Genomic DNA, 13,086 nt, shown 5'->3' on the forward strand with positions numbered 1-13,086 from the left:
ACCAGCAACCTCTTGCTCCCTAGACAAGTTACTTCCCTGCTGCGCCATTAAGTAGCCTTCAGATTTCACTGTACCATGGTGCAATTAACTGTGTATTGGCTAGGATACATTGCTTAGCTATGCAGCTCAATGAGATTGATTTAAGCATTTCTTTCTGTCCTTAGGTTGTAGCTGAAAGAAACAACAACATATACATAATAAATAATGATTTAAACTTACTTTTAATCAGCAAATTCTCTTTGTCCAAGTTAAGAATACCAAGCTCAAATCCTGGATGAATTAGAATGGTACCCATAGAGGTGTGATCAGCATCACCTTTCTGTGTGCTGATCAAACTTCTAACAAATATCCTGCAGATAACTTTTACATGCAAATCCACAGCTTTCCCAGATATTTTGAACGACAGATGCTAAAACCAGAGAGCATTTTAAAGATACCAGAAGAGCCAATGACTAAACTGTGTTAGGCAGGGGCATAGCCACGGCTGTTCATACATGTGCTGTGACCACGAGCCACCGCACTCCCGGGAGCTGCCACTGGTTTGTGGGAGCCAGTGCTAGCCTTTTTGTGCCCTCTGCTGCCTTGCCATGCTGCCTCCTTCCTCATTTCTCTGCTGCAACCCCCGTTACACTCCCTACAGTTTGGGGGTGAGCGGTGGGGCACCATGTAGCCCATCCTTTCAGTCGCGTCTCCTGCCAAGAGTTCCCAGCAAGAACCATGAGCGATGGGAAACAGCAGGAACGTAAGGCAAGGCTTGAAAGGAGGAGGATTGCCCCCATTAGCTCCCTGCTCTTTGGGGGTGGATGGCAAGAAAGAGGAGGCATACCATCCCTTCACTTGTGGCTCTTGTCAGTAAGTTCTGGCAGGCTCTTGGGGCCACAAGTGAGGGGATGGGGCACATGGTGTTCCCTGCCCCTGCCCCCCTGGAATGCTGAATCCAGTTCTGGATGCCACACTTCAAAAAGGATGTTGAGAAATTGAGATGGGTTCAGAGGAGGGCAACAAAGATTATCAAGGGTCTGGAAAACAAACCTTATGGGAAGGTTTGAAGGAACTGGGTCTGTTTAGCCTGGAGAAGACTGAAGGGACATGATAGTGCTCTTCAAATATCTGAAGGGCTGCTACTACTACTACTACTACTACTACTACTACTGATATTTATATAGGCTGTCACACAGAAGCAGAAAAAGACTTTTTCTGTTCTGCCTCAGAGGGCAGGACTAGATCTAATGGGCTCTTAAATGAGGAATGAGGGTAGATTTTGAATGAACATTAGGAGAAATGTGGAGGAAAAAAATTAGGAGAAAAATAATGTTAAGCGCAATTTGACAATGGATCCAAATACTTCGGAGAGTGGTGGACTTTTCTTCAGTGGTGTCCAAGCAAAGGTTTGACTGCCATCTGTTGGGGATGCTCTAGCTGAGGATTTCTTGCACTGAGCAGTGGGGCTGGACTAGATGGGCTATAAAACTCTTCCAGTGCTTTAGTTTTATGGTTCTATGATGCTGATTTTCAATCATATTACTTCTAGTTGCACACTCTCATGCTCATGTGTACCCACACGTTACTCTGCACCTAGAAAAAGTCTAGATTAGCTAGATACTCAAATATGCTAGAAGCTGGCAGATGGCAACAAATAGTTTGAATTGGATAGGCTTACTCCAGGCTGTCAGATGTCAGCAGCTGAAACATCTGATTAAAAACAAAACCAAACCAGACCTTAATCAGTAAACGGAGGGAACGCCTAGTTGCTCAAATGTTAAATTTGGAACAAATCTTGAACCTGTACAAGAAAGTCAATGGAAATTGTTTGTGTCTCAGCATAACCAAGATCAGGATCAAGTCCATGCTTGTCCTTATAAGCTGTTCAGTTGTTATTTTTTCTGTAATAGGGTATTCTGACAATATTTTTAAATACATTCAGAACTCTTTTTCTATCCGTATTGCTAATAAGAATAATGGACTGTTGACAACTGGAATGTGAAATCATCTGAATGTTAAATCAGCTGATGGCAAAACACAAATGTATTGGCTTTATCATCACATGTGTTATTTCACGACTGCTAGCACGGATAAAGAACTCCATTATTAAGCAAGTTATATGTAAGCAACAGGGATGTTGCTAGGCACTTAAAAGATCTGAGGCCCAGGCCCACAACTTCCTTTTGATACCAGATTTTATTACCTTTAAAAAAATGGGGGGAAATCAAAAATTTAAATTCTACAGAAGAGTGTCTTTTAGATTCTATCCAGTAATCTTTTATGTTTTGTTGGATCCTGTAGAGAGTGTGGTGGGTGGAGTCAGGAAGGAAAAGGGAGAAAAAGGAGAAGGGGAAATTGGAATTGTTTCTGAATAAACTCGGTTAAATCAACATAAGATTACTTTGTGCTTGTGAGGGAAGTAGCTCTAAAACATTTGCCGACGGGATTTTGAACAAGCTAAGCATGTGAGTCTGCAAAAAATGTTCCTGCAACTTCATTTCATTGCATTACTAGGCTTACATTCCTGAACTGCTTTCTACTATTGCTGCTGATGATTGTTGCTTCAGTTTCCTGACCTGTACAAACCCTGAAGGTACTTTTTCCCTATCAACCCTGGACTCTGTTGTTCACTGGATGCCCACTGCAGCATGGCTCAGATCCCACCACCACCCTTTTTTTTTTAACCACCCCAAGAGAACCTGCTCTTCCCTTGAAACAATGGAGGTTGTATGTCTACAATTGCCTCCTCACTGTACAGACCCTTCGTTTTATTCCAGCAAAGCAGAAGGCTATATTGCTTCACTGTCTGGGGCCTGAAGGCCAAAGAATACATGATCATTTGCCCTTTCCTGCCTACTCAGAAGGGGATGCCAGTGCTTAAGAAGCTGCTCTTCAAGCCTTAGATGATCATTTCAACCCTATTTTGAATGTGATTCCTGAACGTTACGTTCTATTCTAGATCTCAACTGCTTGGGGAATCTATCGATCAGTATGTCACAGCACTGCCACAAGTGTAACCTGTGAAATCACCACCTTTACTGATGAAATGATCAGGGATCAGATTGTTATGAAAACAAACTTCTCCAAAACTGCATGACAAACTACTACCAGAAGGGGCACTTACCTTGGATAAAGTTACAGAGATGGCTAGGAGGGTGGAAAATGCTCTTCACTGTGCCAAATCACTCTCTTTGGTACCCCAAAACCAACTTCCTGAAATCCAGGCTGTTCGGCCTAAATCCTTCCAAACTCAATACAAAGTGGCAGCACAGGAAAGGAGAAGCTACCACTGCTAGTACCAATGTGGAGACTCCGCCCACAAAGCCAATTTTGCTCATTGTTCTGCATGGAAGGTCACTTGCAACAGGTGCTAATAAGGGGGACTTTGCTAAGATTTGCAAGTCTGCAGTCAACTCCATTACTGATACACTATAATAGTGATACACTATTACTGATACACTATATGATAAGGAGGATGAGGCAGATATACCACTTCTTGACATTGTTTTAAGTGTGACAAAGTCAGAGCCAGCATCTCCACATTGTCAAGTTAAACTTAATGGCCATGGCGTGTGGGTGATTGCTAATTTTGATGCTCTCTACACTAACATTTCCCATCTACTTTTCAAGAAACTCCTTACTACATCAGATCGGCACCTACACCCTTCAGACATCTGCCTATGGGGATATGGAGGTTCCCCTATTGACATAAATGGAGACTTCACTGCTGTCCTAGACTACAAAGGGCATATTGTAGCAGGGAAAATGTCTCAAAAAGGAGTCTCAGTATTGGACTGGAAGCATCAGAAAGATGTATGGATAGTGTTAGACCCAAATAGCACAGAACCCATATTAGAGATGGTGGAGCATGCATATGCTGATATGACTGCTGATTTCTTGGACGTTTTTGCTGATACTCCTGGCACTGCCATACATTTCAAACATTAAATTCAGACGAAGGCAAATGCAACCCTGTACAACACAAAGTGAGGAATGTACCCATAGCATTGTGCCAACCACTTAGAGAGGAGCGTAAGACTAGAGCATGCTGACATCATAGAGCCTGTTGATTCATCAGAATGGGTCTCTCCCATTGTTCTTGTGAGGAAATAAAATGGTACACTTAGAATGTGTGTAGATTTAAGAGATGTGAGCTCCAACATGGTAGTGGATTGTCATCCGTTACTCAGTATCAATGAAATGCTGTTTATTCTGAAATAGGCTTCCCATCCCTTCACTATGGCCACAAATGACACCTCTGAGAGCCCATAACAGCTATGCAGGGTGGGCATTCAGCAGGAAAATGGTGCAGTGCCAAATGATTAAACAACCCTCCCTTGTGCCGCATTCCCAGTATGGATCAGACCTGTGCACAACTGCTATTTGAAAATAAACCCCCAACTAGACAGTGATATATTTAACATCACACCTAGTTGGACACTAAGTCATCAATAGTCAAGAACCAAAAAATACTGCCATACTACATAGTATGATATATTTTACCTTTCTGTGGTCTTAAAATGGTAATTCGCTTTGGGAGCTGATACTGGCTGAAAAGTGGGATACAAACATAATAGGGCTGTGCATGGATGAAATTATCGGATGTGATCTGAGCTAGTGATTATTTTTATTTTATTGTTAAAATAAATAATAATTTTAAAAATCCTTCTGTTAAGCGAGTCTTTTTATCAAAGCCAGTTCACACATCCCTTACTTTTTAAAAATGTCATAGAATTATATTTTTATTGTTGTTGTTATTGATAATAATAATAGTTGTTATTATGGGGGGGTTGTTCTTGGGATTTTTTATTTTTTGCAACTTTCCACACTAAATGTTTACTGAATCATTTATCTGATAATTGTACCAGTCTAGATCAAATTGTTTGATGCATCGTTATCAGGTTGATGCATTGTCCCATAGGATATAATGGCCCATAGGAAATAATGGGAAAACACTAAAAGGTCTATAAAGATATTGTAAGTTAGAATGGGATGAAACTTTGAAGCATGGTAGACCTTTCTTAGAGTTAATAGTAAAGCCTTCTTAGGGCATGTTATAACCCCCATTTCATGCAGAAATGCCAGGGTTTCAGAGAATCTCCCCCCACCTCTTTTGCTTTAAATATATACATTCTGATGAGGTCAACAGTTGCAACCTCTCTTGGCAAGTGGTGCCTTTTCAATACTCCTTTGAAGAGTTTTGAAGAATGCCTCTCACAGTTGGATAGTTTTGGCTCAGACACCTTGTAGTATACAATTCTATAACCTTTCCTGCAAGCACTGTGATTAGCACACCCATACAGCCTCCACAATGTTAAGCTGGAAACGAGAAGTAACATTGGTGGACCATGAAGTAGCACAAAGATTTCCAGAAGAGTTCCAGCAGCTGATTGAGTCTGGAGGATATAGGCCAGAGCATGTCTTCAGTGCTGAGGAGACAGGCTAGTCCTGGAAGCAGATGCTATCCTGCTTCTTCGTCAGCAAAAAAGAAATAGCTGCTCAGGGTTTCAAGGCAGCCAAGGACTGCCTCACTCTGCTAGTATGTGGCAATGCTGCACGGGGCTGTGTGGTCAAGCCACACTTCTGTACCAAGCACAGAACCCTGAATGCCCTGAAAGGGGAGAATAAAAACCACCTTCCCATCTTCTGGAGAGCCAACAAGAGACAATTGGTGACTGCAGTGCTTTTCTCTGACTGCCTCAACAACTGCTTTCTACATGAGGTGCAGAAATAACTGGCCTTCAGAGTCCTTCTGGTGCTTTGCCTGCAGAAGATCCTAGATTCAATCCGTCCAGGTAGATCTGGTAGACTTGGCATCTCCGGGAAGAGCTGGGAAAGATCTCTGAAACCCTGAAGAGCCTCTGCTGTAGAGAATACTGAGCTAAGTGGAAGAAGTGTGTTTTAATTTTTAATGCTTTAATTAAAAAAATTAATTTAAAAAACCTGGCAGTTGCATAACAATTACATTGCACTCATGTTTGCAAAGATAACAGGAGTCTGGGATGGAAACTGCATTCTCCCAGAAGCAGGAATCTCCTACAATACTTGAACAGCATCTGCTCTATTTATTTATTCATACATTTATATCCTACTCTTCCTTTGAGGAGTCTAGAGCGGTGCACATGGTTATTTTTATCTGTACAACAAGCTGAAAGAGAAGTGACCGGCCCAAAGTCGCCCAGAGAATTTAGTGGCCAAACAGGGATTTGAACTCTGATGTCCCCTGGTCCTAGTTAACACTCTAACCACTACACCATAAATCGGTTGGAAATGCCCTATGCTGTTATGTGTACATTTGTTCCAGGAGAACTGAAAATTCAGCAGCTAGTTTTTATAGCTATGAGTTGGGGGGAGGGGGCAATTAGAGGGGAAATGGTAGAAACGGAAAGAACAGAAGCCATCTCTTTGGTTTTAGTCTTTCACGCTAATTAGAATGATCAAAAGCCGCAATGCTAGGAATTCAAACTCGTGATTGTCATGAGAGCTAGTCCTAAGGAGGAAACATTTTCAAAAAACTAGGAAAAAAATCTTGTTACGCCTTTAGAACTCATACAGAGTCTGAGTCTGTGAGGAAGGTAAGTCTCATATATATATTTTTTTCTTTTCCTCTGGATTGCCACTTGTATTATACTTTCAAAATTAAGTTTTGAAAGGAGCTTTACCGTGGTTTCCCTATTTCTGGAAAATGTATTTGAATATTTCTTAAACTGTGGTGCCTTTAAATCAGTATTCCCCCCTCCTCCGAATGTAATGGGTATTATTCTGGTGCATAGTAGAATTGATTGTTCTGCTGCTTAGCTAAAACCAAAGGCTTTGATTCTGCATAATGTTAGGCTGTTTAAATTCCGTTGCTTTTCATGGGATGCAAGCAGTTTAATTGTGGGCAAGTTTACAGCCAAAGGCTGACATCCTGATTAAATTTACTCCAAGAAGCCCCATTGAAATTAGGCATGCCTAACTTGTCCTTTTAATTTCAGAGAGCCTTCCTTGAGTAAATTTAGTCAGGATGTCAGCCAAAGTCTTTGTGTATTCTTTCAGAGATGGAATCATATCAATTAGATTGAACCATTTGCTGTGATTTGATGTGGATGGTTGTTTTTCCTTGGGCGCTCATACCAATGGCAACCAAACAAATCTATTAGAAACATACATTTTTAAATTAACTTTAAAACCCCTTAAATACAGAAAAAGCATATCATGATGTTTACAAATATTTATAGAATTAAATCATCCACAATGGAAACAAAAACAAACACAGCCTTTCCCCACACACCCTTAAGTGGGAAAACAACACGTCTCCAAATTTAACCCAGCAATTCTCCCAATCCTAACAGAAAATCTAAACAGAGGTAACTACAACATGGCTAATATTGGGATCTTCATCCTATTCTGCTTAAACTTATTTTAAGTTCAAAATAAACAGTCCTCTAAAAAACAATTTCCAATCTTCCACAAATATTTGAGTGGCATTAAATCTGACAGAACAAGCATGTCCTTCTTAATCATTGTAACAAACCATATTTTCTGCAGTCTCTCTTTTGCAGAGGGAATTGTAGTAGACTTTCAGTATTTTGCTGTCAACTTTCTTATATCACCAAAGCTTTATCTTTATAATTATGAACTTTTCTCAGAATTGAAGAATGCCACCTTTGCAGCTAGAACAACCTGACCTTTCAGGACTTCCAGCTCCACTCCCCCCACTGGCATCCCTGCATTTCAAAAGGGCTTGATTTTCATTGCAAAACCAGCATATATGCATGAAGTCAGCAGAGCTGGCTTCGCAGTGTCAACAGGATGAATGTAACTCATACTTTCTCATAATTCTTTGGTACAGAATTTTGGAAAAGTTCTCCTTAATTCCTTAGTTCATTGAAAATTTGGATCATGACATTTGGACAGCAGATATGCAGATTATGTATATACAGGTAACCTTATAGATATATATGTGTGTGGGTTTTAATAGTGAGATTGTAGTCAGGAAACCTGGATTCACTCAGCAACAAAGCTTACATGGTAGGGTGACCTTGGGCCAGTCACAGTCTCTCAGCCCATACAACCTTACATGCTTGTTATGAAGAGGAGATGAGGAGGGGACCACCATATATACTTCACTCAGCAACCTGGAGGAAGAATTTAGTTGGAGGAGGGAGGTGGATTCTGATTTTCTTCATTTCCTGAAAATGAAGAAATTTACATTCAACGTTTCCTTTTACTAAATCAGAGATGGCTAGCTTCTATGTTCTGGAAAATTACTCTGTCTTCCAAGGAGTGATTCTGGGGCAGCAAGTTGAGCTTTGTTTTTGTTTTTAATGTATATTTTATTTGCTACACAAACTGACAGGGCTGGCCCAAGCTTCGGGATGCCCCTGGAAGTTTTTCATACCCAGCTTTTTGTTTGCATCTCCTCTGGAGTGGAGGGTGTGTGTTCACATATTGGCCAAAATTACCCCAAAGTCCCTGCAAACTATCAGGGAGCACTCCACAAACAATTCGAGTTTTCTATAAATAGCCCGATATATATGCAGGGTAAAAAAGTCTACATTTTGTGTCAGGGTTTTTTTGGCAACTTCAAACTTGCAATAAAGAATTGCAGAAAACATGTGGGAAAGCCTTCTGTCTGGGAAAGCTCCAGATGAAGCCCACTCAGGTGCCCCCACATCCTTCTACCACTGCCCCCATCACACACCCCCTTCTGGTTTCCACCTCCAACCGCCAAAAACTGTGAACTCCATGGTTGAATGTGGTGGAGGCAGCGGGCAGAGGGGTGGGCAGGCCACAAGCCGGCTCCATGGCGAGCTATAATTATGTCATTACAGCTCACCGTGAAAGCGGCAGGTGGAGAGCAGGCCAGGATGTCCCATCATCCACCCATTGGCCTTCCTTGCTGCCACCTCTGCACCCACTGCTTTCATGGAGAATTATGATAGATAGATAGATAGATGATAGCGTCACGTGATACAGCAACATCATTATAGCTCACGGCAAAAGCTGAGTGGGGGCAGAGGGTGACAGGGAGTCCCCACTGACCTGCACACCAACATGGCCTGACTGCCTGCATAGGCAAAGGGCGCAGTTCGACCCTGAGTTTCATGTGATCTAGGCCGTTGCCACCCCTGCTCGCTTAGCACCCCAAGCAGGCGCTTAGTTCACCGAGTGGGTGGGCTGGCCCTGCAAACTGATCAACTCCTGAGTGCCAGGCTTCATTACAACATTGGCCCTCTCTAGCAAGAAGTGTTCCACAAGAATGGAGTGCATAGCTGAGGCACTGCATACAAAATCAAAAGATCAGATGCAGTATTTAAAATTCAAAACAGGACAATCCCTTTAATAAGACCAACTAAAGCAGTATGAATTCTCCAGAGCTCTTCTTCATGCTGGATAAACAAAAAATAACTGCCTGCCCATCCCCTTCCTTGAGCACTCCCAAACCTTTTCTAACTGAAAAAAGACAAACATAACAGTCAGTGATCAATTTAATGTGACTATTCTTTGGGACTCTTTTTTAAACTGCTAATTAGCAGTAAAAAATAAATACGATGGCTCCATAGTAAATCTATTCTTACAGTTCTACCAACTACTGCTCTTCAAGGTCAACACCACAGAAGACCTCTGTGGGAGCTGTCATCTAATCTTGTGGATCTCCACGGTGGACCTTTATATTAATTAATTAATTAATTAATTATTACAAACCATTTCTGCTGCCAGTGTACGTGGCCATATGTCTGTCCCGCATACCAAGGACACCTTGTACTGAATGGCCACAATTTTGTTTATTTTAGAGGTGTGAGTTGAACTGCACTACAAGATGCCCAGAGGAGAGCATTATCTCGATGGCAGCTTTGGAAGAGGAAAGGGATACACCGCCTTTTCTGCTGAAGAGTAAGCATAGCATCAAATTTAAGGATAAGTTAATGTTCCACTTCCATTTTCAAATATGCATCTTTTAGTTGTGAGAGTGTCAGCAAAAATGCTTGTTTCTATTGTACACCATACTTTCATATATGACACTTCACTACCCTCAATTATACTAATTTTAAGGGGATGCCTGACTTAAACCTGCCCCCAGTACCACTAATCGGGCAAAGAGGTACTTTTTAAAAGTGGTGGTGGCTCTCTTATATTTGACAAGGAGAGAGCAACTGTCAGTCCCTGTTCAGAAGCTTAGTATCCCTTCTAATCCCTGTTGCTGGAAGCTATGTAAATTGCTTTGTGAATGGTTGTTGAATGAATAAACAAACAAACAAATTCATTGTTAGGCTTTTGATGTATTGATTCATATTATTAAGAATATTTATACAGTGCTTCTCAACAAAAAGCTCAGAAAGCAATTTACATCCAGTCCCTGAAACTAAGAGGTTGCTGTGAGTAACCTTTACAAAGCAGTTCAAGACTTGCATGATCTAAATGAATTGCTGGAGAACAAGGTAATGTACCTTACTACTCTTATTTCTCCCCTCCCCACTTTTTAAATGGGATTTGAGCACATTTAAGCTTGCTGAGGAACTTAACCCTAAAGTCCTCATAGGCTCAAGGTCCCGTCCCCCCTGCACCGTGGTTTTCCTGTTCACAGCAATAGGCCAGAATGGAATCCCCGTGGGGTGGGGGAGGTCTCCTCTACGTAATTTAACACACATACTTTAAACTTCAATGGGATTCTCAGCGTTGGGTCCCCAGATGTTACTGGACTTCAGATCCCATAATCCCCAGCTCCAGTGGCCTTTGGTTGGGGATTATGGGAGTTGAAGTCTAATAACATCTGGGGACCCAACATTGAGAATCCCTGATCTAGAGCAACTTCAGCCACATTTTTTGACGGAGTATACTTTGCAATGCAGATTGCAGAGGAGGCCAGAGCAGTGAGTGACTTTCTGGTCTCAAGGCCAGACATGAAGTTCATCACAGCAATCACCAATAAATATCTCTCACACACACACACACACACACACACACACACACACACACACACACACACACCCCTACCTGCCACTGTTCATTTCTCACCACAACACTATCTCACAAACAAAACAAACCACAACTCAAGGAAGGCAGGCACTCATGTTCTGCCTTTGTCAATCTGAGATCCAGCAAAACCAGAGTTATAGCAGCGATTGCACAGCACATTATACTCAGTGCTGAGAAAAGAAAACCACAAAATCAAACCTTCCATGATTTCTTCCTCCTCTCCTGATGTATCCTCTTCAAGAGACTATAAGGCCTCTCTCTGCCTCCCAGTCCCTTTGAATACATTTTGAAATTTCCTCCTTTGGGGCTCCCTTCCCCCTGCCCATGGGAGACAACACTTGATTTCTAGGATAACAAGCCAACCAAGAAGCAAGGAGATCGCAAACAGATTGGAAACCAGTGCCAGAAAACCAATCAACAAGGGAATAACAGGCTTCCAAAATGGCATTCAAAATGTTGAAATTTTTTGATCAAAATGGGGTGGTTCTGCTCTGAGCTCGAAGCAGGACCTTTTAAGAGGCCATTTTGTTTTGAGCTCAAAATACTCAAAATGATCCATCAAAGCATTTCACCACTGAAACATTCTGCACATCCCTAAGCTGAAACACATGACCCACCTCAACTCAGTCATGTAGCCAGGGGCACACCAAAGTAATTTGGGCACCAGGGCCAACCAGCCCTGAGCCCCCTCCCCGTGAGCCCCCCAAACCTCCTTTCGGGGGCCCGCCCAATCAAAGCTCCGCTTAATTAAAAAGTCTTACTGCGGCTGAGGGGTGGCTGCAGGGGGTGGGGGAGAGCAGAGCAGTCATTTTCATTCCCCCCCTCCCCTGGTGGCAGTGAGGTGGGATCAGGAGGGACACTGGCCCCATACGTTTGGGCCAGCATCTTTAAGCAACTGTAAGGTGTGCCTGCACAGTTTAGAGATCGTTGCAAGCCTGTGGGCTTGCAGCAATCACAACTGCACAGGCACACCTCACAGTTGCTTAAAGACGCTGGCCCGAACATATGGGGCCAGTGTGCCTCCTGCTCCCACCCCACCGCTGGCAGGGGGAGGGGGAAGAAGAGAAAAAGACTGCTCTACTCTCCCCCCCACCGCAGCCCCCCCTCAGCCATGGGAAGACTTCTAAAAAAAGTGGAGCTTTGGCAGGGCAGGTGCAAGGTGGCTCAGCTGCCGGAGTTCCCCGGCCCCGGCCATTTGGAGGATTCCCCAGACCTTGGAGGACCTGACCAGGTTTCCCAAGGTCTGGGGGTTATTGCGTCTCTGCATGTAGCTGGAATTAAGGGGGATAGGAGGGGGAGAAGACAGCAGCTATACCAAAAGAAAGTGCTTTTTTACACAGCACGTAATTAATCTATAGAATTCTCTGCCATGGGATGTGGTGATGGGCACTAGCTTGGATGGCTTTAAAAAGGGATAAATGGCTTTAAAAGGGACAAACTCATGGAGGGCAGGTCTATCAATCATTACCAGTCTGGTGGCTATAGGCTACCTCCAGCCTCAGAGGCAAGATGCTTCTAAATACCAGTTGCAGGGGAGCAACAGCAGGAGAGAAGGCATGTCCTCACCTCTTGCCTGTGGGCTTCTTAGAGGCATCTGGTGGGCCACTGTGTGAAACAGGATGCTGGATTAGATAGGCCTTGGGCCTGATCCAGCAGGGCTGTTCTTAGGTGGCTGAGACCACAGCCAAGCCCACTACCTCATGCTCGCCATGCAGGCCGATACATGGGTGGAGGGTGCTAAGCATGAACATGCAGCCCCTCACCCTCTTGAGCTCATGAGCACTTTGTTCGCCGGCTAGGTGCTTTCTTTTTCTCCTTCACTTGCAAAGGAGAAAAGGGGAAGCATCCAGCTGGAAAATAAAATGCTTGCCAATCAGAGAGGGCAAGGTGCTGCAATTTTCAGGATAACATCCTCAATCTCTACAGCAGGAGGGGAAGCATACATGGTGGTGGGAAAGGAATAATGGGGGGGGATGAGGGGGTTCCAGGGGGCAGGGAATGAGGGAGTAGGGCTGTGTATGATCACAAATGTTGGGATTGGGTCTGACCCAATCCCACAAATATTTGTTCAGGGTCCTTTGGACCCTTCAGAACGTCGTGGTCATTATCGGGTTTGGAATCAGGGTTGGGTTTTTTCCCAAC

The 13,086-nt window shown here is 43.2% G+C and overlaps 1 protein-coding gene across 15 annotated transcripts in view; it reads left to right on the forward strand.

The window, feature by feature from the left end:
* MLANA (melan-A) overlaps positions 1 to 13,086 on the forward strand; it is a 50,553-nt gene that overhangs the window by 32,517 nt on the left and 4,950 nt on the right. For all 15 annotated transcript variants that reach the window (XM_053298550.1, XM_053298547.1, XM_053298553.1 and 12 more), the window contains one exon: positions 9,762 to 9,861. In XM_053298550.1, the coding sequence (XP_053154525.1) occupies positions 9,788 to 9,861 (74 nt within the window). In that variant the 5' untranslated portion in view covers positions 9,762 to 9,787. The remainder of the gene's footprint in view (positions 1 to 9,761; positions 9,862 to 13,086) is intronic.

The sequence above is a fragment of the Hemicordylus capensis genome, chromosome 2, assembly GCF_027244095.1.
Source record: "Hemicordylus capensis ecotype Gifberg chromosome 2, rHemCap1.1.pri, whole genome shotgun sequence".
In the NCBI taxonomy this organism is placed as follows: Eukaryota; Metazoa; Chordata; class Lepidosauria; order Squamata; family Cordylidae; genus Hemicordylus; species Hemicordylus capensis.